The sequence below is a fragment of the Zingiber officinale genome, chromosome 9A, assembly GCF_018446385.1.
Source record: "Zingiber officinale cultivar Zhangliang chromosome 9A, Zo_v1.1, whole genome shotgun sequence".
In the NCBI taxonomy this organism is placed as follows: Eukaryota; Viridiplantae; Streptophyta; class Magnoliopsida; order Zingiberales; family Zingiberaceae; genus Zingiber; species Zingiber officinale.
The window spans coordinates 136435421-136461663 of NC_056002.1; the positions used below are offsets into that span (position 1 = coordinate 136435421).

General features: G+C 38.7%; 3 protein-coding genes across 4 annotated transcripts; 2 read left to right on the forward strand and 1 right to left on the reverse strand.

Annotated features, from left to right (window-relative positions):
• Positions 1-4973: 4973 nt before the first annotated feature.
• On the forward strand, positions 4974-9070 carry LOC122018934 (protein CfxQ). Its single transcript, XM_042576409.1, has 7 exons — positions 4974-5186; positions 5872-5982; positions 6088-6186; positions 6327-6437; positions 6514-6817; positions 7922-8061; positions 8306-9070. Exons 1-7 carry the CDS (start codon positions 5049-5051, stop codon positions 8840-8842), a joined length of 1440 nt encoding a protein of 479 aa, XP_042432343.1. The 5' UTR covers positions 4974-5048; the 3' UTR covers positions 8843-9070.
• A 226-nt stretch (positions 9071-9296) lies between these two features.
• LOC122018935 (WRKY transcription factor 22-like) lies at positions 9297-10677 on the forward strand. Its single transcript, XM_042576410.1, has 3 exons — positions 9297-9839; positions 9929-10045; positions 10120-10677. Exons 1-3 carry the CDS (start codon positions 9313-9315, stop codon positions 10604-10606), a joined length of 1131 nt encoding a protein of 376 aa, XP_042432344.1. The 5' UTR covers positions 9297-9312; the 3' UTR covers positions 10607-10677.
• Positions 10678-16258: 5581 nt separating this feature from the next.
• On the reverse strand, positions 16259-20759 carry LOC122018874 (3-methyl-2-oxobutanoate hydroxymethyltransferase 1, mitochondrial-like). 2 transcript variants are annotated; one of them, XM_042576331.1, is made up of 6 exons: positions 20206-20759; positions 19909-20115; positions 19670-19816; positions 16849-16902; positions 16496-16773; positions 16259-16422 (listed from the first exon to the last, which is right to left on the reverse strand). In XM_042576331.1, the coding sequence occupies exons 1-5, from the start codon at positions 20572-20574 to the stop codon at positions 16516-16518; spliced, it is 1035 nt and encodes a 344-aa protein (XP_042432265.1). In that variant the 5' UTR covers positions 20575-20759; the 3' UTR covers positions 16259-16422; positions 16496-16515. The 2 variants fall into 2 exon arrangements, with proteins under 2 accessions (XP_042432265.1, XP_042432263.1); XM_042576329.1 differs by having other exon boundaries at positions 16259-16773.
• Between the last annotated feature and the right edge of the window lie 5484 nt (positions 20760-26243).

The following is a 26243-nucleotide window of genomic DNA, read 5'->3' on the forward strand; positions in this document are numbered from 1 at the left end:
TTTCTTTTCGTAATTGGGACATACAAAACATTCTGTAAATTAAAATTATGAGAGACAGTGTTTAAGGTAGTAGAACCTACGTAAGTGATATGTAATCCAGTACACGGCCAGAGACAATATGATGAGATGTACCATTGTCAAGATGCCAAGCAAGAGATCTGAGGTGGAGGTTGAAGCAGTGCCCACCTTGGCCTTTTGTTGCCATTGTCATTGTGGAGGCCAAGGCTGTCTAGTTGGAATGAGACGGTATATTCTAAAATTGATTGTGAACCTTTAACAATTTGTTTGATTTGATCCCTGATTTTATTGATGTGGCCACGAAACGGGCAAGCATAAGTATAAGTAAGAACTTTATATGTTAGTCATTATTCCAAAGGTTAGTAGTTATCCGTGATTTATCACTTTTGTGTTAACCCAGAGACGGATTGGTGGGGACGCTGGGGACGAGCGTATTCGTCTTTTGCTACTATAAGTAAGAATAGTTCAAGCATTGTGAGAAAACAAGAGCACCCAAAAGAAGTTTGTCTTGTAGGATCCAAGGAAAGTAATCCAGATTTGGCACGTCAACGTCGTTCACACAAACGGTGGGTGTTGGACATGGGTGAGAGTCATCCAAAAATTTGAAGAGATCGTATGAGGGGAGGTCGGGTTGGCTGGATTGAGGATGACCACCTAAGTTTGATCAATGGCCATGGGGAGGAGGGAGAGAAGAAATTAGGGCTTTTTTTTTGGAAGAAGAGACTAATGGCTCTGGTACCATAAATGACAAAATAAATTAATAGAAACTTTTCTTGTATTTCTTTCATTGAATTAGAAAACTATATATAGAGTACAAATGTTTAAATCTGGAAACTAAAACTATTCTAAAAAATTTACAAACTAAATTATAGAAGAATATAAATGACTATAATTACAAGATTTATAATTTCAAAATTCAAATCACAATCATATCTTTGTATTTGGTTCTCTAATATTTATTGAGTAAAAATTTAATTAGGTCAAGGTTGATCAGATACTTAATAATAGAAAAGTTCAAGTGGGTTACAGTTTACTGAATATTTGATAGTTGGAAGTCAAACAAGAAGTTGATAAGAGTGAAGTCCAAGTGGATCTTGGTTGATTGGACATTTGATAGTTGAAAGTACGTACAACAAGGAGTTGACAAGGGTGAAATCCAAGTTGATCATGATTTACAGGATACTTGGCAATTGGAAGTCCAACAAGGGAGTTGGCAAGGGTGAATTAGAAGTGGATCAAAATTGACCGGACACTTGGCAATGATGAACATTAAGCAGGTCACAATGGATCAAATACTTAACATATGATGAAAGTCCTCCTAACATATCATCGAGGACAGATGTTAGGTATAGAGATGGGAGTCCTAACTAGGGTTGCAAAAGAAGTATGTTCATGATCTTTTCAAGTCCGCTCGAAAAATATTTGATTTGTACTAGAAATTTTCAAATTTAAGATGAACTCGAATATGTTTGATAATTTTTTTGAGCCGAATTCAAATCCATAATATTTTTATTTGATAATTCATGAGTCACTCGCAAATTGAATTCAAATTGAACTCTAATTGAACTAGGATTATTTTTACTCAAATTTAATTTAAATATGCTCAAATTAAGGTTTGAATTAGTCGAATCAAACTCGAATTTAAATAATTTCTAACTATAGTTCAATTTTTCTCAAATCAAGGTTTAAACAATTCGAACCTAACTCGAGCTCAAATTAAAATTATTTATATGTTTGAACTTCAAATTGAATTCAAATATCATATATATTTTTCAAGCTCTAACTCAAATATCAATATTTTTATACTATTCAGCTCGATTCGATTCATTTACACCCCTAGTCTTAAAAGATCATGGAGGACTATATATCAACATGATAAGTGAAATCCTAATAGATCAAGGAGGATGAGATGTTAGGCATAAGACAAGAAGTTCAAACGGTTGGAAGATTCAATATTTAGCAATAGTGAAGTCCTAACAGATTAAAATTGACTGAATGTTAGGCTTGAGATGGGAAGTCCAAACAAATCAAGGAAAATCAGATGTTTGATAATGGTGAAGTCCTGGTAAGTTAAGGTTGACCGAATGCTAGACAATCGTGAAGTCCTAGCAGGTTAAGGCTGATAGCAATGGTGAATTCTTAGTGGGTCAAGGTTGACCGAATGTTAAGCCAAAGAAGTCATAATAAATCAAGTTTGACTAGATGACAAGTAAAGGAAGTCCTCGTAGGTTGAGGTCAATCTAATACTAAGAAAAATGAGTATTTAGCCTTGTTAAAGTCAAAACAAGGGTGTCAATCGACTATTATTGTTTACAAATCTATTAATTTACCTGAAACTAAAATCTAGGAGTTTAAGAGGGTTTCATGCATTGTTGAAATGTGAGCAATCAATTGCTGAGTGTTAACGGTTGATTGGTAAACTCTAAACTATAAGTTTGAGATTTAAGAGGGTTTGAGAGGGTTTTCAGTGTGATCAATCAACATGATGTGTTTCATTAGTCAATTGATTCATCAATCGAGTGAGGAACTCAACTGATGACACTTTGGAGCAAACATAAGATCTAAGTTTAGTTGGGAACTCGACTGATGTATTAGTCGACTATTAGTGAATATTAGTTGATTGTTGACTTGAATACTAAGTTGGAAGAAATCGTTGAGTAGTCAAATCTTGATAACGTTTGAATTCTGGTAGAATAATTGACTAATGATGATAAAAGTCATCTGTTAGGTGGAAAGTAGTCAGTAATCATATAAAAGAGGATTTCATGGAAGATTTCAGGCATATATTCTATGCTGATTCTTGGAGGTTTCGAGAGAAAGTATTGTTACATTCAACCTTCAAGAGGCAATCTAAAGTAACCAAAACTGATCAAAGCCAAGTTCTTTTGAGTAATCTTGCTTATTTCAATTGCATTTGATATAATTTGTATATATATTTGGCTTGTTTTGTTTTGTAAGGATAGAATTGTAAAAGATTTCTCTACCTTTGAAAGATATATGTGAAGGAGAAAGCATATTAGTGCTTACCGATAAAATGCTAGGCCATGGAATAGGAATTGAAGGTTTCGAACCATGAAAAAATTAAGGCGTGGTTTATTGTTGTGCTTTGTGTTTATATTTCTGTTGTATATTAACTTTTTCCAAATGAGAATATGATTGATGAACAATAATCGAAACATGCTATTTACCCTCCTCTAACAATGTCAACGATTTTGTAAGTATAGAATTTTAAGAGGTTTCTCTACCTTTAGAAGATATCCGAGAAGGAAAAGAGTATTGTAGTGCTACTGCTAGAACGCTAGACCATAGAATAGGAACCGAAGATTTCAAACCATGTAAAATTAAGGTGTCGTTTATTGTTATGGTTTGTGTTTATATTTCCGCTAAATATTAACTTTTCGATCAATGAATGAGAATCAAAATGTGCTATTCATCCTCCTCTAGCAATATCAACTATCCCAACATGCAGGACTATGGGCTAGCCCTCCACAAGTCCAACATCTATATAGATGGAATCAACAGGCATGCCAAAGATCAGCTACTAGAGATATCAAACTTTTAGATCGAGACTTTCCTATGTACAACGGGCTATCACACCTTGATTGGCACAGTGGTGAGTCAACTTACTTCCTAGTCGAAGCACACTCACTCTTATGTTGGAAAGTTGGAGCTAGTTAGGATGATTTTATAGGGTGTTGAATGCTTCTGGTTCCTTATCCTATTGATCCCCAATGATGTGATTGACAACTTATATTCCATTTGCAAAGTTTTTGTGTGGACATCCAAACATCCTCCTATCTCTTAAACTACTATGTGTCTTTTAAGGAAGGTTATGGACTACAAGATACGTCTGCATGGAATTCAATATTGTTGACTTGAGTTTTATGTAGACATGCTACATTAACGCCCCCTTCAATGCCGACCCTACGGATATGGAGAGAGGTAAATACAGGTACATAAACGTTAGACATATGGTGGAGTAAATCCTAGGTCGTCAGTTTCTGAGAATCGATTTTTGACTATTACACTAGAGATGTTATACGTCCATCGTCTGTACTATACCTTGAAAGCTATTGACTTGAGCTTTATGGAATATACAAATGAAGGACACACTATGGGTGTCATCGATTCATCATAAGTATTTGAGTGGATTTGATCTATGCACATGACAGGTGAAGGCGTTAGATTAACTTATTAAGTGATTACTGTAGATTTAATATACTATCCTAGATCGCGTTGTACAGTAGGGCAGGCAACATCTTTGCTTAGTAATTGGTATGTCTCATCTCGACAAGGCATTTTAGACGCATATGGTTTCTTTCAGTCGAGAGGTCACTAGTCAACTTACATTATAATTGTTTGGAGGCATGACATTATGCCCAAGAGTAGCTTTATCTCGTGGTTACTAGCTCATGGACACATACGGATTAAGGATGACTTTCTTATGCACAATGTACAAGGGGGACAATGAGTAGTTTAGACCTCTTATTCACTTTTTACGAACTAAAAGAGAGTCACTTACGTGTATTGATGGAGAGTAATGACCTCACCTATTTTATATGTGAGGGTTATTACTCTCCACTAATATAAGCTACCTCCTCTTATTAAATATACTATAGGGGATAAAAATTGTGAGATGAATGTTATGGAAAGATGCGTTCTTTAAAAATAAAAAAATAAAAAAAAAATAATATTGTAAAGATAGAAAATTTGGATATCATATATGATATAGTAATATAGAGGATGACTATGAAAATCTAAAGGCTTGTATTTAAATCTTTAAATTCTTACGTGGTTTTTAATATAATTTATTTATTAAAAAAAATAAAATAATTTCCCCAGACAGCTGGAAAATCCATCTCCGCGTTAATCGCCGTTTGTTTCTGGTGGGTCCCAAAAACGCACGGCACCGAACGCGGCCCTTTTCTATCTCTTTTTCTCCTCTCTTCTCTCATGCCCACCGCTCTGTTAAAAAAGGCAACGGGAAATTGATAGATCGAGGCTGAGGGCCGAGGGAGGGAGGAGGAGGGATGCCGGGAAGCCACGATTACCGCTCGAGATCCGCCAAGCCGGTCACCATCCATGGCTGCGCCCAGTCCGGGGACTTCGCCGGCTTCCAGAAGTGCCTCAATGACAACCCCTCGCTGATCAACGCCAGAAACGCAGTCGTACGCTTTGCTTCTCGTCTTTCCTCTGACTATTCTATTTCATCGCCCGATCTCGTTGTTCTAGGCACTCGTTTCGTTTTCTTCTTTTTGTTTATTGCTGTCGACAATGAGAAGTTGATCTTGCGAATTGATTACTTGGTTTCTTTTAGTTTCAATGGGTTCCCTCCCCAATCACATTGAGTCGATGGTTTAATAGACCAAGATCGCAATTGCAATTTGGCTTCTTGTTTGGAAATTATTGCCTTCTTGGACTAGTTTGTAAGCAAAACTGTTTCAGCGATCTCTCTTCTGTAGGAACTGCTTGTTGATAGGTTCTCAGCGCTTTCATTGTCGTTAGGGCAAAGATTTTTTTGTCTTCTGGATTCTTGCTGGGAGATCTATCCTTTCATGGTTTTCATGTCGCTCAAGCTTTGGAAACCTGACTATGTGGATGACCTAAACAATCTCATGTTCGCTTGTTAGATACTTTGTGTGGGCTGGTTTCTTAACCTGGACTCACATGCCAGTTTGAATGGCTAGGATAATCTCTCCTCTTTTTGTTGTTTGATATAATCTTTGGATCTCTTGGTATATCGTATTTATTCTGTTAGTTTTCTGTACTTAAATTAAGATCTTGAGAACTTATTCTTTTCTTCGACTATGTCAATATAACAGCATTATGACTTCCGCCAACTATTAATTGCAGATGTCACAAACACCTCTTCATGTGGCAGCCGGATATAACAATACCAGAATTGTAAAATACCTTCTCGAGTGGAAAGGTCTTGAGAAAGTTGAGTTAGAGGCAAAAAACATGGTAGGCTGAAGCAAATAATCCACTCTTGCCAGTTTTAACTTTGGTAAATTTATTCTTCTGTCTGTTAGTTTATTAACTGGCATTCCTTGTACCTATTTGTTGCAGTATGGTGAAACACCATTACATATGGCAGCAAAAAATGGTTGTAGTGAATCTGCAAGACTCCTGCTGGCGCAGGGTTCTTCGCTGGAGGCAAAAGCCAATGTAAATTTTTTATAAGATCAATTCACCTTTTCACTTGAGGCATTTGAATTTCATTGTCTGCATGCTTCTTACTGAATATATTGCACTAGATTCTCATGTAGCCTCTTAATTTATTTTTCCCTTTTTAATCTTTATTGAAGAATGGGATGACTCCACTACATTTGGCTGTTTGGCATGCACTGCGGGCAGAAGATTGTAGTACCGTGAACACATTATTGGAATACAGTGCTGATTGTAGTGTCAAAGACAATGTATGCTTTCCTTGATACTGTATTATCAGGTTTGGTTAGAATCATTTGAAGTGACACCTAATAATATTCTTTGTAGGAGGGTATGACCCCTTTAAATCATCTATCAGATGGTGCTAGTAGTGAGAAACTTCGAGTAATCCTTATGAAGCACATGGAGGAGCAAAGGAAGCGCAAAGCTATTGAGTCATGTAGTCAAGCAAAAGCTAAAATGGATGAGTTTGAAGTAGCTATTTCAGGTATTGTAGGGTTGCATGATCTCAAAATGCAATTGCGCAGATGGGCAAGGGGCATGCTTTTTGATGAGAAGAGAAGAGCATTTGGATTACATATAGCTCCCAGAAGGCCCCCACATATGGCTTTCCTTGGTAACCCTGGAACAGGTATTTGATATAATACACGATGAGGTTCTTCTCAAACATAGGATACACATTTTCAATTGATAAGAAGTTTGACATGTTATAGTGCTACAATTTAGTCTACATTTCTCAAATAACAAACTAGTTATTTGTTCTTTAACTTGGATGTATATTTGAACATGAAAAACATATGGTTGTCTCTATGAGTCATTCAAGAGGAATTTCCTATTTCTCATGTGATGAAATAATTTCAGTATTCCACCTAAAATCGTAGATGTGTGCTGGTGGTAGCAATCCATTTTTTGGGGGAACATGAGTCAAAACCATGCTTTTTTTTCTATGGGAGCAACTAAGTGGCCACTCAATAAACAGCTATCAAGAGTTTTCTGTCTGTCTCCTAGAGGTGCTCAATATGGATCACTAATTGATTTCTAGGTTTCAAAATGAAACACAATCTCCTATTTAGTTTCCACCATTATGTTTGGAACCTTGAATAAGACTGTTGGCATCCCCTTGGGACGGTCTAGTGTTTAGCGCATGAGGTGCTGCCAACTTGAGATCTAGGGTTCGAATCTCAGCATGCTGAGATAAATTTCTTCCTCGTCCGCCAGGCACTATTCCAAGAGCTAGTAGCCACCCGTGATTTACCTCCTCCGTGTTAGCTCTGGGACGAGTTGGCAGGGGCGCTGGAGGCGAGGGTAGTCACCTTTTGTCAACTTGAATAAGACCGCTGGTGATAAGACTGAAGGTGAATTTTAGCAATCACTTATTTTGATTCTACAACGCAGGTTTTTTCCTGGTGCAATTGTTGAAACATTGATTCCTGCCAGGTTAATTACAGCACCTTTCTGATTCCATCCAAAAAATTCTCTCGTACTAGATTTGAAAATGGGGAAATAAAGACCAAAAAACTGTTAGATTTTGGTATCACTAATAATGTAATTTAGCATGGTCCTTAATTGTGGAAGGTCATTGTAATTGATGGTAAATAGTTGGACACATGGAGCAGTCTTATTGTATAAATCCTGATTAAGTTTGTAATATGATATCAAATGTTATCTTCTCATTCTCTTGCTGCTTCTACTGATTTGGAGATGCTAAGTGTTGAAGGGTTATTACCTTTGATAGGTAAAACAATGGTTGCTCGTGTTCTTGGTAAACTCCTTCATATGGTGGGAATTTTATCTACTGATAAAGTTACAGAAGTGCAAAGAACTGACCTAGTTGGAGAATTCGTGGGGCACACGGGACCAAAAACCAGACGAAAGGTATATGTGTATATATATCATCACTTATCCTGGTATCATGGGGCACATAGAACACTATGGCACCATGAAACATGTTTAATTTCTCACAACATTGCTTCTGGAGCTTGTTAATTGCTTAGTATGACAGACCTTCAAAATTTTGGAGGTCCATATGGTTAAATATCATATTGCGATATTGTTAATCTACAAAATTTTAGTATTGTTAGAGTAAGCATCCTGATGCTACATTGAACAATTTTCTCAGATAAGTGAAGCAGAGGGAGGAATTCTTTTTGTAGATGAAGCTTACAGATTGATTCCAATGCAAAAAACAGATGATAAGGACTATGGCCTGGAGGCCCTAGAAGAGATCATGTCTGTAATGGACAGTGGTAAAGTGGTGGTGATTTTTGCAGGGTACTCAGAACCAATGAAACGCGTGATCGAGTCAAACGAAGGTTTTTGCAGGAGGGTAACTAAGTTCTTTCATTTTGACGACTTCAGCACAACTGAGCTCGCACAAATCCTTCATCTCAAAATGAATAACCAAGATCAAAACAGTTCCCTCTATGGATTCAAGCTACATCCATCCTGCAGCATCCCCGCCATTGCAGAGTTGATCGATAGCGAGATGACTGAGAAACAAAGGAGAGAGATGAACGGAGGACTCATAGATCCACTGCTCGCAAATGCCCGTGAAAGTTTGGATCTTCGACTTGATTTTGATTGCACTGACACTGATGGGTTGGTGACGCTAACAATGGAGGACCTGAGACTTGGTCTTCGACTCTTCGCTCGCTGATGGTTCTTCTTGGTAGCTTAGAAATATTTCATTTTTTTGTAGCCAGATTGATTACCTACAATGTGTCAAATTGAGATTATTTTGTCGAACATAATTTGTTGAATTGCGTACTGCTTACTCGGTAGGGAATGGCTCGAAATATGTGAAACTCATGATGTAATTTGTAAATGAGTTTTGATTCTCCAAGGAGAAAATCATTACAATAAAATAATTATTGTTTCTTCTTAATTTCCTTGACGCGTGCAGTGCGCGTGATCTTCATCCAGCGTGGCATGTGACCTCGCTTTTCTTCACTCCCTCGTGTCAGTGTTGTAACAGCTGCCGTGTGCTGTTGTTGTTTTGACTTTGCTTTTCTGTCTTGTCTTCTTGTGGCACGAGTGAGGTGCTGCTCTCGCTACAGGTCAAGCTGTGGAATCCAATAAATGAACAACCTTTCTCCTGCTCCTTCACAGAAGCCCAACGCGAACACGATGTCGAGTGGTTTTGCTTTGACAAATTCAAAGGATCCAACGCTCCCCGCAACCATCGTCAAAGCCTCACTCGCTGTTATTGCCACTTGGATCTGTATAAATGTCAACTCCACTCTGGCCTTATCCATTCCTCCTTGCTCTTTTCAAAAGTTAGCGCCCCTTGCTCTCTGTCAACGCCAACCGCCGTTGGAGCGGAGGATGTTCACGGTGGCCGCGAAGATGGACGAAGGCAACTGGGACCTGGGCGCGGTGGTGAGGAGCTGTCAATCGTCGGGAGAGGCCGCAGCCAGCGCCGCCGTGTTGGCGTTTCCACCGCTCTTGGCGGTCGAGGCCGGCAAAGGCGGCGCCTTTATGTGTATATCGGAAGCCTTCCGGAAACAGAGCGGCTTCTTGGAGATGGAAGAGATCTTCAAGTCCTCCAGCCCCAAAGTCCATCCCCCGCCGGAGAAGGAGAGCGTCTCTTGGCCTCCTTCAAATTCATTTTGTGGGAAAGTGGATAGCTCTCAAACTCCCCGCTCTCGGCGAAAGTGAGCTTCCGTTCGAACAATTTTCACTTTGAAAAATTGCCGAAAGAGTAGAGTTAGGCTAAAAATTGCATCTTTGGCGGCGATCGCAGGAAGAAACAGCAGAAGAAGAAGGTGGTGCATCACGTCGCCGCCGACGGCTTCTCCTCCGACATCTGGGCGTGGCGGAAGTACGGGCAGAAACCCATAAAAGGATCGCCTTATCCTCGGTAATTAATCCGCTCCTCGACCTCTAATAATCTTGGTGACAAATCGAAGAGGCTAACTTTAATGGTGAAAACAGGGGATACTACAGGTGTAGCAGCTCCAAAGGCTGCCCCGCCCGGAAGCAGGTGGAGCGGAGCCGGACGGATTCGGCGGCGTTCATCATCACCTACACCGGCGAGCACAGCCACCCGATGCCGACGAACTGCAACTCCCCCTCCGGAAGCACCCGCCTCAAGATTCCTAGGTCACCCTCCGGCAGCAACCAAGAAGCCAGTCCCCTGTCCTCCACCACCACCGCATCTCTCTCGGCTTCCATCCTCACCCGGCCAAATGAAGTTTTCGCAGTGGAGGAAGTGGAGATTGAAGAAGAAGAGGAGGAGGAGGAGGGGCAATTGCTGGTGGACGACATGGAAATAATGGGCGAGGACGACTTGCTCTTCGTGAACTTAGAGGAGAGCGCCACCGCGTCCCCGGCTGCGGAGATGGCCGCCGCCTTATCGGACGGCGAGGGCAACCTCGACCACCACCTGCTTCCTCTGCTGTGGCGGCCGAGATCGGCATAGAGCATCCGATCTAAATGATTATTGCTTGTTAATTCGTATAAAGAGGAATAAAAAAAATCAATTTATTCGCATGATCTGTTCGTCCTTCTCTCCGTCATCATCTCGATTCTCTACTGCGCCGTCTCGTATCCTATTCAGTACGTGCTGTTATTTTCTTACTAGATTGCCCTTTGACTTTATCCGGCTGGCATCATTTGGATTTCATGGTGGAAGTCAAACCGCGTATGGGTTGGGAAGTCACAAGTCAACGAAACTTATTGCTAAAAAAAAGGAAGACAAGTTGCACATTCCGATGCTCTCCATCTGTAGTGTCAGTTGACGGTGAGCTCTTGGTCAACCAATATTAAAGACAGCCCGGGAACAATGCAGGCGACCACGTTTATTTGTCGTTGACTTTGACATGGTCTAGAATGGATGAAACGCGGTGCTCCCACGTGTTTCAAGACAAATTTTGTATGGCCCACTAACCCATGGGGTTGCGGTTCAACTGTCTACCGTTGGACAATATAACACAGCAGGGTCAGTAGTTGCCTCATTAAAAGAATCGAGTTCCTCTGCTAAAATCTGTTCAAAAATTATTGAACAATTTTACTCTAAAATTATTGAAGTGGATATGATTTTGGGATAAAAGAGTGATTAAGAGGAGAAGGAGGAGTATTATTGTCTTGACACTGTTTAGGACTTAAGAGGGGGGAGAACGTACTATGCTGGAGCGACAGTGAACAGAGAAGAGGAAGCTTCTCCCTCTCTCTCTCTCCGCCACCCTCACAACGCCGGCGATAGCCACTCCTTCCTCCTCTCTCTCGCGCTCCTCGCCGGCGCCGGTGGCCGGTCGGCAGGCCGAGACCTCTCTCCTCTCCCTCTTCTCCTTGATGCCAGCCATATCCTTCCTCTCTTCTCCCGCTGGACGCGCCGCCGCCGCCACGAACAGAATGCTTCCTTCACGACAGTCAGCCGCTGCGCCTCCTCTTCCTCTTCCTCTTCTCCCTCTCCCCCTAGTGACACCGACGACGATCGCCTATCTCCTACCCCTCCTCCTCTCGTCCCGTGGCCAGCACCGTAGCTGGTTCTCTTCTTCCTCGCCGGCGCAGCCGCCGGACCAGCCACTGCTCCCCTCTTTCCTCTCCCACCGGCAGCAACTTCCCACTACCTTCTTCCTCTCTCACCACCACCTCCCCACTGCTCCCCGTGCGCATCACGACCCCCATTGCGAACGCCGGCAGCCCTTTCTCCTTCTCCGAGTCGACGTCGTGCTTGTCGGAGCCGTTGCCGGTACTACTGTTCACCCGCACAGTTAGGGCATGCACGCCGCAGCAGCTGCCCCTCCCGTGTTATAGTCGGTTGTTGCCATCTCCGATGCTTATCCGGCGTAGCTTCCCTGTTGTTGTATGCCCCCGACCTGTGTGCCACTGTGGTGTGTTTCCGGCTTTCAAACCAATATTGGGTTTCCGTCCTTCTAATTGAGATTATGTTTCAGTTTGTGCATTATTCCGACCTGCGTGTCGAGCTCGTGTCCCGACCTGCGTGTCGATCTCGTATCCCGGCCTATGTGCCGATCTCGTTTCCCGGCCCGCGTGTCGATCTCGTGTCTCGGCCTATGTGCCGATCTCGTTTTCCGGCCTGCGTGTTGATCTCATTTCCCGGTCTGTGTGCTGATTTCATGTCCCGGCTTGTGTGTCGGTATTGTATCCGGGTCTATGTGCCGGTGCTTTATCCCGGTCTACGTGCCGGTATTATATCCCGACCTACAGTTCGTCTTCTAATGTCGTACTGCGTTCGGCACCTCACCGTCAGATCCAGCCTGATCAGAGTCATTTACTCTTCCGGGTCGCGACAACTCGAACAGCGTCCCATCCGAGGATGCCCCCCTGGGCCGGGTACGTTCTCCGTTCATATTTTATGTATATTTCATTATTTTATAGCTTAGTTTTGTACTCATATATTCGTTGGATCTACTTCGAGTATCAGGGTACCGGGGGTCGGGTCAATCCGGTCGCTGGCTCCAGGTAGCGTTGACCAAAGGACTTCTGAAGACTTGGCCAACATAGAAGCCATCTCGGCACACCCTCTTTCGGGACGTCGCGATTCCGTCAACATTTCATCCACCTCACCCGACGGTCGGTCTGACTCAGCTTCCAGACGGAATCAATTATCATTAAATATAATTATTAAATTTAAAAAATTTAAGTTATACTATTTGTCGAGATGAGTTTGACCTGCTCAACTCCAAACCAAAAGACTGAGCTAAGTAGAAAAGCCAAAAAGCCAAGCTACCAAACTGGGTCGCCGAGCGAGGAGGTAGGGCAGCCGAGCGATAAGGCCAAGCAAGGAATTGTCGAGCTACTGAGCGAAGGCTAGGTAGGGAAGCAGGGCAGCCGAGCAAGGAGGTAGAGCTACTGAATTGGTCGAGTTGTCAAGCTATTGAGTAGATTGAGTTATAGAGTTGGCTGAGCTATCGAGACTTTGTGTTATACACAATTTTCTTAAAATAGATTCACCCCTTCTCTATCAATGCTTAAAGGTTCACAGAGACATTTATATTCTTAAACTCTAAACCCTAAACTCTAAACATGTAGAAAAGTTGCTTGTTGAATGGGCTATTCTTCTCTTCTTCTGTTCACCTCTTGCCAAAGGAGGCGGCCAAAGGAGCCTCCTTTTATAGGCTTGGGACCTTAGTACCTATTAATCTTGATGATTAATGGTCATTACTCAATATTAATAGCCAGGTAGTTAGAGGTCTGGTCATTACAAGTCAACCATTAACATTGGATCATTTTAAATTTACCAGTAATGTGTCTGTTAGGTACTTGAAGTAAATAGAAAAAATAGTGAGTAAACATTAGTAGGGATTCTTGGGCAAATTTCCCCCCTAATTGATTCAACATTTAACGCGTGCAAATCACATTCACACATAAATTAACTGGGTTTAGTGCAATTTAGATCTTAGATTTGTAATCCCATAAGGGCACAAGATAGTCTCTCATCCATATAAATTCACAACATCTACAACTATGCTAACCCTAAAACTCCCATCCTGAGACTATACTCCCTTTCATATTGGAGCTAATTCCATCCTTGTTTCCTTCTAATATGGCTAATCACATTAGAGTCAATTACAGTTAATTTTTCATTGACTTTTCCAACACCTACATCAACAAGGTTGACTCAAAGTTAAGTTAGCCACGACCTAAATAACTTAGACAACTTGAGTTTAAATATATATTTTAACTTTTGAATGATTATATAAAAAATTAAATATAAAAGAAGGGAAAAGAGACATGTATAGAAGAGTTAAAGTGAGAGAAAGGAAGATAAGAAATTTTATCTAAATAAAATGTATTAAAGATTAATATAATAGAGTACTAGTAAACGAGCGAGAAATAAAAGAGTGATGGAAGAGGTATGCTCATCAACTTTGTAATAAAGATTTAGGTGATTAACTTAACTTAGGTAATTTAAATAGGTCAAATGAGCATAGAAATTTAAATTTTTATCGTAAAATTCCAACTTCAGAAGTAGAACAAGCTTTAAATAGAATACACAATGAAAAGTTATTGGATTAGATGATATTCCGATAGAGGTATGGAAGTACCTAGGGAAACAAGGCATTGAATGTCTTACAAAATTATTTAATATCATATTAAAAATAAAAAAAATATCTGATCAATGAAGGATAAGTATTCTACTTCTCTTATATAAGAACAAGGGAGACATACAAAATTGTATAAACTATAGGGATATTAAATTAATGAGTCATATATTGAAACTTTGAGAAAAAATAATAGAAAAAAGATTAAGGAAGGTGACTACGGTGATCGAAAATCAATTTGAATTTATGCCGAGAAGGTCGACAATAGAACCTATACATCTTTTTAGACAATTAATTAAAAAAATATAGGGAGCAAAAATAAAATCTATACATGGTATTCATTGACTTAGAAAAAACTTATGATAAAGTCTCAAGAGAAATTATATGGACAATTCTAGAAAAGAGAAGTGTTAGCGTAACATATATTGAACTAATTAAGGATATGTACGAGGATGTAACAACTAGAGTAATGATTTCAGGAGGAGTAACTGAAGCATTTTCAATAAAGATAAGGTCACATTAAGAATCAGCTCTAAGTCCCTATCTTTTTACACAAATTATGGACGAACTCACTGCACATATTCAAGACACAGTACCGTGATGCATATTATTTGTCATTTATTATTAGACACTCTTAACCTCTATGGAACTCTCATCACGCGCACCCTTCTTCTTGGTTTTTTTTTAAATCATATATATCTCATTTTACTATTTATTTACTCATCCATCTAATAAACAATTATTATTATTTATTTAATATTTTTATCTTAGAATATAATAGTTAACATGATCGGATGGGGAGAGATTATCAACTTATTCTACAATTGTCTAGGCTTATGGGGAAGGGCAATTCTTTGATAGTGCAATGCCACTATCCTCTAAACCCTCAACTTTAGCTTCTTTAGCTTGTGACAAAGAAGGGGCCAATAATGAGATAACATTTAGAGGTAAAAATGATTTCGCTCCCCTCAAGTGTCCTTCATCGTCAGCCCCACAACAAAATAAAGGAAGATAAATCATGTACTAAGTGACCTCCTAAATAAAAAAATATTTATGAGATAATACCTAAGGTACTATAGAGAAGGGTGCCTCTTCGAACATGCAATGAAAAGCATTATAGCGTCTTTAAATTATATATAACTATAGTTTATATCTTGGATTAAAATTTCTAAATTGCTACTTAAAACTTAATAATAAAAGTTTATTAAACAAAATATATATATAGAGGTGGACATGGTATACCTCTTATATCAATGGTGTCATCCGCAACCTTCATAGGTCGGGGCATCCGAAAGTGAGTCAGGCGTCCCACCCCCTCAGGCGCAAGCACTGCCACTGATATAGGAAGTTGCACCATATCAACTCTTTTAACTTGTATTTAACATCTATAGCTAAGTAAATATTACGAGATCTAGATAAATTGGATCATTGATAGACATCACGCTACATGCCTTATCTTAGCCACAATTAGCCATTATGTACTAATATTTATGGTGTCTACATTAGCTCCATCTCCAGTTTGAATTGAGGAGTTACTTGAATGAATGGAGCTAGGAGATATCCATCTACATCGAAGATTAACTGGATGCTAAGAATCATCTATAAAATAAAGGATGAACAAATAATCATTCATGTTCTATGAAAATTAAGTCAATATCATGTCAACTTCTTATTAGACTTTTAATCACTAAATACCTAATTAATCGTGATCCACTTAAATTTTTCTCTTACCAACTTTCTGTTAAACATTCGACTGTCAAGTGTCCAATCAACCATGATTTATTTGGACTTCTCTATTATGAAGTATTCAATCAAATTTGATTTACTTGACTTTTCACTCAACCGTTCACATGCAAATCAAACATAGTTAACATAATCCGTTCTTCTACTTGACATTTTGCTCTTATCAACAAGTATATTGATCAAACATCGAAACTCAACTCGAGCTGGGGTCACACTTAATCATAGATCAATTGTATTAAGAATATCTTTTTTTGATATTTGATAATATATTTAAGTTAGATTATCTCATTAACCTAACATTCACTTCTTATGCCAAAACATAAATGAAAATTTTCAAACTTAAACCTTCAATATGCTAATCAAAATTGCACAACTATTTGCTGATAGCCCAATAAAAAGGTGCAAGGTAGTTGAACCTAACTTTGCCAAAGGAATAGTTTTTGTACCACATCTCCATCATCAACATGGAGGGGTCAGCAAAATCCTGTTATACTAAAAAATCAGATGTCTATTTATTTACTACTCTAGTGCAAGGCAGGAAGACAACATAACTAGACCTGAAAAAGGATTAGGCAACCTAACAGCTGCCATCAGCTGATCGTTTTCCAGTCGTAACCTCATTTTCTGCAGCAGCTGCTGCGGCTGATGCTGCCTCATTTAAGCCTCTATTCTCCAGTTCTTTCAGAAAACTTTCAACGTCAGCTTCACTTATTTGATACGGTGTATGAGCTGCACTGGGGAATGAATGAGTTTCGACTTCCTCTTTGTATTCTGTGAGGGCTTTGTTTATGACATTGCCCACTTGCGCATAATGTTTACAGAACTTTGGAGTGACCTGTCAGAAAGTTCATAATCCATGGATGTATAAGAAAGATCGGGATTAAGAAAATTTGATTAAAAACAAAATTACCTTGGCATGATGAGGATGTTGCAACATTCCCAGCAAATCATGGTAAACAAGCACCTGCACAAGTTTTGATGTTTGAAGTTGGAAAACATTTGATGTGAAACTCATGTAACCAAGTAAAATCGTCCGAGTAACAACAAATATCACAAAAGGTATACTAGGAGACATTCATTTTAGTACAGAAATGCTAATCAATTGTGCTGCTTATAGAACGTTTTGAAGGAAAGATAAAGAGGACCTACCCTTGTGTCTTATCTAATACTGTCAAGTTGAAGGAATAGCTATATTGGTCGGTAATGAAAATTTGAATATCCAAGGAATAATGCGATTCTCTACTGTAATTTCCAACGGGAGAAAGACTGCAATAGCAATCTATGCAGTTAGTAATTGACACTACCCCTTTCCTTGTGTCATGTAAAAAGCTGCATCTTAGTCAGCAGAATAGGAATGATAATGTAAAGAGTATCATAGAGGTTAGAGAAGTGAGAGTATCAAGACGGTGATTTGATAATATAGCACAATCACTACAATAATCTCTATCAAAATATTTTGTCTAGTACATTTGTCCTACAATAATAATAGCCAAGCTTTATCCCACTAGATGGAGTCCGCTATATGGATCCTCTTACATCATGCTTATGTCATTGAATTTTATCCTTGCTATCTTATTATTTATATTTAAATAAATTTTATTTTATTTTATTATTACTAATTAAGTCTTCTTTGATCAACCTCTTTCTCATTTAATGTGTGTATTTGTCATAATTTCATATTACTTAATTGAAACTTTTATTATTGACCATCTAAATACATGTTCATGTTTCTCGGAGTTTTCCCTCAATAGGTGCAACCTCGACTTTTCTGACTCTTTCTCTAATGTTCTCATTTCTTATCCTATCTGTCCTTGTATGTTCATACATCTGCGGTTCTTATCTTTTGCTCGCATGCTTGAGTCCATGAAACTTGTCCCAAAAATAGAAAAAATAATGCTCCCTCAAATTCTTATATTGCACTCTGCAACCTAAATCCTAGGTCTGCAATGAAGGCAGGTAAATTTGAGTTTCAGAAATCTGAATCAAGACCACACTGAATGATCATATTGGACGACAAATATTTTAAACAAGCTATACAAACTGGAAAACATGGGGACAACTTAGTGTATAATAACAATCACCAATTCAATTCTTGGTCCAACACAAAAATGATCCTTTGACAGTAGTGATCCTTTTTATAGCAGAAAAAGAACATAATGAGTCTTGCCGGTGATTAAGAAACATTAAAAGAACCTAATTAACTTCCAGTAATTTGTTAGATCCACTAATGATAGAACTCGAGGAAAGGTTCTAAGCACATTTACCTGATCGTAAACCCTGATTTATACTGAAAATAGTTAGTCCAAATTCCTAACTTACAGATACAGAACCATTCTTCATGATTGTCATCATGAAAATGTTTTCCTTGGGAGGAAATGAAAAATGAGAGGTTCTCACCTGTCTTACTAATATTCAATGTAATTACATATCCTCCATTGGAGAAGTTTATACAGCAAGTACAATGCATCATGTCAGGAAGAGAAACAATGATGAAGAGAAAATTACACATTGAGGAAGGAAACAGAAGCGGAATGGTAGACCGTTATAACTTAGCAAGTTAGATTGTTAAGGTGTCTTCCCTCTCAATGAAGCTAATCAACAAGCAAAGATGGCAACAGGATGGGTAATTCCTGTGGAGAGATGTGAATTTCACTCATGCTAATAGCTCATACATATCCAGCAATGAGACTGCAAAGTTGATAAGTGGAAGTTGGGTACTTATCACCTCTCCACCTTCGACAGTTCACCTGGCAAGTGCAAAGGGGCACACGAACAATAAATGAGTGGGTAACAGTCTATCTGTTAGTTTTTCATAAAGGCCAAGTGAGGTTGACATTAATGTTTCTTCAGCAGAAGTCTTTGTTATGCAGTTTCTTTGCAGGATGATCCTCCCCTTGAATTTAATTTTAGGGAGGACGACAGACAGTGTCATAGATGTTTGTACCAAGGTGAGTAACACCCTAGCAGGAAATGTTCATATATGTGGTGTGAATTATTAAAGTATCATTACAAGTGAGTGAGGGATCAAGGAGGGGGAATAATCAACGTATGAGTATCATTACAAGTGAGTGAGGGATCAATGAGGGGGAATAATCAACGTATGAGGAAGATTGAGTAGTGTAGGTGCATACTATGTTATGACACAACACACCAACCAAAGAATGCAAAGAGATCAAGGAGGCTGTTTCAGCAAGGCAAAATTGACTCGGAAAGCATGTGTACACAGGAACGAGCTGCCACCAAGTTAAGTTGATCATGGAGGATATCAAACCACCATTTCAACATGGAACATTGAGGGTGGAGTATAATTCAGACATGCATAAGACCCAGCAGGCTTGCCTGCTAGAAAAATGGTATAGACTGATCAAGCAAAGGCAGGTGCCCTTGGATGAAGCAATCTTGTGAATGACCCAATTGAGTGTAATGTGGATACTCAGGTGCCAAATCATCTAAAATATTCTGATTACTAGTATCTTTCTCTTGGAAACATCTGTCGGACGGAACAAATTTAAAGAAAAGTAAGAAACCATTTCAACTGAAAAGGGGGAAAACAACTTTCAACACTAGTTAGTTAGTGAGTCCTCTAAAAGATTAAGAATACTTCTGTTCAATATGCAAACATTGAAAACCACTAAATGAACTATAGAGAGAAACTGTATATTAGATATCACCAGAAAGAAAAAGAAAAAATCCTTCCTTGCAAGCCTACAATATAAACATTGAAATCTAACCTGGCCACTACAGAAAGGTCCCGCACCAATGCCAATGGTAGGTATGTGCAGAGCAGAAGTTATGGCAGCAGCTACCGGAGCAGGCACACACTCTAAAACAACTGAGAAGCAACCTGCGTCCTGCAAAGCAAGGGCAGTCTCCACGACCTGTCCATAGCTAGAAGTTTTAAGCACACGATAAACCCTAATATAATCACATCCCGAGATAATTGGGTAGGTATTAGGTTTAAAAAAGTCACCTTGACAGCACTAGAAACCGTCTTTCCCTGCGGCCGGAAGCCGCCGAGAATGCTAATAGCTTGCGGAGTCAATCCAACATGCCCCATGACAGCAATCCCAGCCTCAACGATTGCCTTGGCGGCAGAGATCCTGGACGGCGCGGCGGCTTCCAGTTTGATCGCATCCATGCCCCCTTCTTTTAACATCCTCACCGCCGAATCCACGGCCTGCCATGCCAAGAAACAGATTGAGAAAGTGAGGATGAGTACTTTGCAAGCAAACAGACGGGCATTTTTTTTTTTTTGCAGAAGTCGCACCCGGGAGGCGGAGGACTCGTAGGATCCGAATGGAAGGTCGCTAACGAGGAGGGAGCGGGAGGCGCCGCGGGCGACGGCGCGGCAGTGGAGGAGCATGTCGTCGAGGGTGATGGGGAGAGTGGTATCGTGGCCGTGGACGACCATGGCGGCGGAGTCACCGACGATGAGGACGTCTATGCCGGCAGAGTCCACGTGGACGGCGGAGGGATAGTCGTAGGCGGTGACGACGGTGATGGGTTGGCCGCGGCGGTGCTTTTGGCGGAGGTGGGTGAGTGTAACTCGGTGGGCGGGCGATTGGGGCTTCGGCCCGCCGTACACTGTGCTCTCCGGCACGTTGCTCATCAGGCGCCTCGCCAGCCGCCGCAACATCTCCTCTTCTTCTTCTTCTTCCTCTTCAGAGACCAGAGGCAAGAGCAGTGTTAGAGCTTCTGACAAAAATGGAAAGCTGAGAGCGAAATGGGAGAATCGTCGTAGGTCGATTCCGTAGGGAAGGGCGACGATTCTGTTTGGGAAAGCGAGGTGAGGAAACGAAAAGGAAGGAAGCGTACGCACAGAATGGGAGATTTTCTTACATTCTAAATTGGGATGAAGGGAGAGAAAGGGAAAGCCAAATAGATTTTTATTCTAATTTTACCCATATTCTTAAATATTTTTTTTTAAAAAAAATAATTTTCAACTATGCCACCTCAAACGGTTGCTGTGCCCTTCGCACTGGATAACCGGAGGAGGGTAGACCCGGCCTGAGCTGGGTCAACAGGCCGTTGCCGGGCCCAACCGGAACCAGCCCGGTTCATTAAGTGCAAAACATGTAGACCGCTGGTTAGTCATCAGTTTGGCCCGTTGGTTCAACAGATTTTTTTTTTTTATTTTTTTCCCGTTGGAATTGTCGGTTAACATACGGTTCCTAGTCGCTGAGGGAGGGATGAAGAATTTTTTGGATATATTTTTCAACGGCTAGAAACATTTAACCGTTTTTTTATCAATGACTATGATTTAATGTCTGTTACTATCCAAACTCTATAAATAGAGACCTCATTTCATTATTTTTACACACATCTTCTCTACTCTTAATCTTAATTTCATATTCTCTATACGTTTTCGTCTTCATTTCTACACACTTTCATATTCAATTTTCAATTGCAATGGAAGGAGACCGTGGAGGTGCATCATCTCGAACTCCGAAGGGAAAGGAAATAATGAATCCGCGGGAGGAGGACCCCAACATTCAATCCACCGATGATGAGATCGAACACCTTCCGAATCTGACACCCGAAACACAAGAAAATCAGAAAATTTCTCTTCTAAAGTCTTCTATTTTTACTAAACATTTTGAGAAGATCACTCTTACGTTGGGAGAAATGCGTACAAAATGTTAATACTGCAATGTTTCCTACAAATTCCAAGCTGACGACGGTTAAGGGTCGTTGAAACGACATATAAAAATGAAGTATTCGACAGAATATGAACTCGACCATTTTCAAACACAATTATCAAGATTTCCTTCAACAAGGGATAGTATTAATTCCAATTTATTTTTATATTCAGATAATAAATTAAGAAAATTATTAGCTAAATTTGTTTCCGTAAACACATCTTCTTTTAATTTTGGATCTAAATAAACATTTGAAGATTTTTTTGTAAAGAATCTCTTAATCATATGCTAAGTATATTCCTAGGACTACACTTGTATAATTAAAAAATTAGTAAAACAAGGAAAAAAAATTTTAATTGATGAATTTAGTAAATTAGATAATAAAGTTTCTTTATATTATGATATTTGGAGTGATCATTGGCAAGCACATTGTTGGATCAAGAAGTGCTAGAGGAGGGGGTGAATAGCGCTCGTGGCTTTCACTCGTTTCGGATTCGTAAAAAAAACGTTCGAGTAAATGCAGCAGAATTAGAAAGAGAACAACACACGAACACAAGCTATTTACTTGGTTCGGAGCCTTGAGCGACTCCTGCTCCAAGGCCCACACTCGTTGAGCGTTTACGTTGGGCAACAACTATAATCTCGTAAAGTTCAGTACAAGTATAAAGTACAATGTTAAAATTAAAACAACAATTATACCAACGGTGAAAAATAATAATCTTGAAGCTTCGGGTCGTCGGGGACTTGTCGTAGCTCAACCGGAATGTCTCGTTCGCAGCGTACTTGAAGAAGAATCGATTTGGAAGTTCTGAGGTGAAGTGCTGTTCGAGATGTCTTTAAATAGCCTACTTAAGGCACCTCAAAACCCCATTGAGGCGCCTCAAACATGGAGGCTTATCCCGCGTTTTGTGTTGCGATGATCTTCTCGTCAATGCCTCTTATCTGCCTGGAGGCGCCTTAATCTCATTCTAAGGCGCCTCAAAGCCTGCAGCGTGCAACGTCTGCTCCTTTGCACCCGAGGCGCCTCCAAACTCCATGGAGGCGCCTCGGACACTATTCATCCAAGGCTTGTCTTGCTCCTTTGTCCCTGCAAGACATGTTATTCCATAAAACACACATATACCCTGCAAAACAAAGTTAGCACACATAAAATATGACAATAGAATATTCTGACAGTCTCTGGACTGTCCGGTTCTAATTTCGGATTTCCTACCGGAAACCCTAGTTCGAACCGACGCCTACTGTTCGCTCTACGAGGAACGCGTCTTCACATATTCCACTCAAGAGATTTACCTTTTGCCAGTTCGGTCCTCCAGACCGACTGGACTTTTGCTCAACATCCTAAGCTTCCGGTCTTCATGCTGGATGTCCGGTCCTCGACTCATCCAGACTTCTACCCAGTTCGCGACACCAAGATTTTAACCTAGGTTACCACCCCCTAGGATTTTTGCCCGAAACTCCGAACCGCCAAGACTTCTCGCATAGGGTTATCACCCCCTATGACCTAGGGTTACCACCCCCTAGGGTTTTCCCCTTGCCTAACCGCAGCTAGGACTTTCCTAAAACACTCAATCATACACATTAGATAACAATTAAACTTAACTTTGAATCCCTTTGCCATTATCAAAACTTGAGTTTAATCGTCGGATGCTTCCCGCACCAACACACATTCGTATATGGGTGTAACTTACTATTGGATCAATAACTCTTAGAACCTTCAAAAAAAGATTGTTAGCTTGTAGAATTTTTGATGAATCATATAATGCTCATAACATCGCACAATTATTATATTTAATTTTAGAAGAATATGGATTAACTCATAAAATATTTTCAATATCATTAGATAATGTTAGTTCTAATACCGCTTGTATAAATGATCTAAAATTTATTTGTCAACCTATTATTGGTGATTTATTTTTTCATATTCGTTGTGTATGCCATATTTTAAATTTATGTGTCAAGATAGGTTAAAAATTTTAGAAAATTATATTAAATCAATTAGAATTACAATTTCTTATGTATGGTCTCATCTATCTATAATGAAACAATGAGATAAGTTTCGTAAAACTAATGAAATGAGATTTAAAAAAATTTCACATTATGTACCAACACGTTAGAATTCAACATACCAATTATTACAAAATTCATTTTAATATAAAGAATTATTATGTTCATTTTTTGTACAAAATACTAACACTAATATATATTTATTTTCACAACAATAAAATATTTGTAGTAGTATTTGTGAAATTTTAAAACTATTTAATGATGCATCGAACAATTTTTCGATAATTATTATCCCACGGCTCAATTAGTTTTAAATTTTTTTTCTAACATAGTATTAGTTTTAAATGAACATATTAATAATGAATCTTAAATCCTAGATTTAAATTAAAAGTTTTACCAAAAATGTTAACTTTATATTATGACGATTTAATTCTAATTAAAGATTTTCTTCTCATCCAGTTAATATTATATATAATATTAGAATTTATTTATATGATATTTATAATCAATATTATGTAAAATATGGAACACAAATTAATATTTCTAAAATATAACAAACTACAAGTAGTAATTTAAAACTTACAAAAACACAACTTATATTAAAAGAATGGTCGAAACGTCCACGAGAATGCTCAAGATCCACACAGGAACTTTAGAATTATTTTACGACTTCTTTTGATTTTAATGAATCAGATAGCAAAAATTTCAATATCTTAAAGTAGTGGTCACAGAAGGCTCAAAGTTTTCTCATCCTCTCCGTGATCGCTAAAGAAATTTTAACTTGTCCAATATAAACTGTTGCTGTGGAGCAGACGTTCAGTACTGGCAACAATATATTAGATGAACGACGATCAACTTTGTTTTCCGACTCATTGGAAACCCAAGCATTACTAGACGATTGGATCAGAGTCGAGAAAAGAATTCAAGGAAGGTAACTTTCAGATTACGAAGTTGAAGATTTTGATACTAAATGAATGAATACAATAAGAACGAGAAATGAAAATGAGTGACAATGTAAAAGGATAAAATATAAAAGAACTATGTGGACTTTGATTTCCCTGTATCCTAAGGGGATACGTAGGCAACTTAAATAAATGCAAACCCTTTTTTAAAATAATTTTTAATTTTTTTTAATATAATAATCTTGAACCATAGCAAACTATGACGAACCAGGAACCGAATCATTTTGGACGGTTAAGGTTAAGGGTCGACCTGTCAAGAACCATCGAATCGACGATTTCGAACCATCGAACCATTGATTCTGAACTGTCAAATCATCAATTCCAAATCGTGATCAGGTCTAAAGGAGGGGATTCGACGTGACTTCTTTTTAAACTGAATGGAAAAGCTTCAGAGAAGATGTATAATCTGTCAAAATTTACAAGAAAATCTATAATTTTTTATTTAATAAGTTTAAAAAAAAAATCAAAGATGTTATCTTTTAGTTCTTTTATTTAATATTTTCAAAATCATTATTTTTAATATTTCTCGTTTAATTATTTATTTTGTTATGATGAAAAAGTTATTATTTTCATAATTCTGTTATTGATGGTAAAAAAGAATTAATTTTTTTATTAAAAAAGTAATTAATTTAAATGATAATATAAAAGAATTAATTTTGTTATTAAAAATATCTAATTTATATTTATAAAATAAATATAAATATTATAAAAATGGCTAATTTAACAAAAATAAAGATATTTTTATAATTTTACATATTTAACTTTCTTCTCCCTCCTTTTTCCTCAAATAAGATAACATATATTGGAACTTTTACTTCCTCTTCCTTTCCCTCCTATTAATATACCTTCCCTCATCATATCCAAACAGAGGCTTAAAGATCAGCACCACGTTGGTGTTGATTTTTAAAGATCAACACCAACAATGGTACAAACCAACACAAATAAACACATGTTATTGATTTGCGCAAATCAACACCACGTTGGTATTGATCTTTAAAGATCAGCACTAACAGTGATGCAAACCAACATAAATCAACACCATGTTGGCGCTAGTTTAAGTAAATCAACACCACGTTAGTACTAATCTTTAAAGATCAGCAACAACAGTGGTGCAAACTAGTGCAAGTCAGCACCACGTTAGTGCTAGTTTACATAAATCAGCACCACGTTGATGTTGATCTTTAAAAATAACATCAACAGTGGTGCAAACCAACGCAAATCAACATCACATTGATGTTAATTTGCACAAACCAATATCAATTTGATGTTGATCTTTAAATATAAGCACCAATAGTGGTGTAAACCAGCGCCCAACACTCAACACCATCGTGGTGCTGATTTGCCAAACTAGCACCGATATAGTACCAATTTTCAAAGCACCAACAAACCAGCACTAACATGTTAACACTAATTTTCACGTTGGTACTAATTTGTAGAAACCAGAATTAACATGCAAACAGGAGAAAAAAATTTCATACAGATGAGAGAGAGAAATAAAAAAAAAAATCAATTTTAACTACATCAAACCATCCGTGTTGAATGTCATCCACCATCGCTCATGAGAAATAGGACTAAGAGTTAGTCATCCATTGCATGACCTTTATCATCTTCTCATGGGAGTTGAAGCCTTATGCCACAAATTCATAGGCCGATGATATGTTATTGTTCATGTCTACAAAGTGGAGTCTCAAATGTTA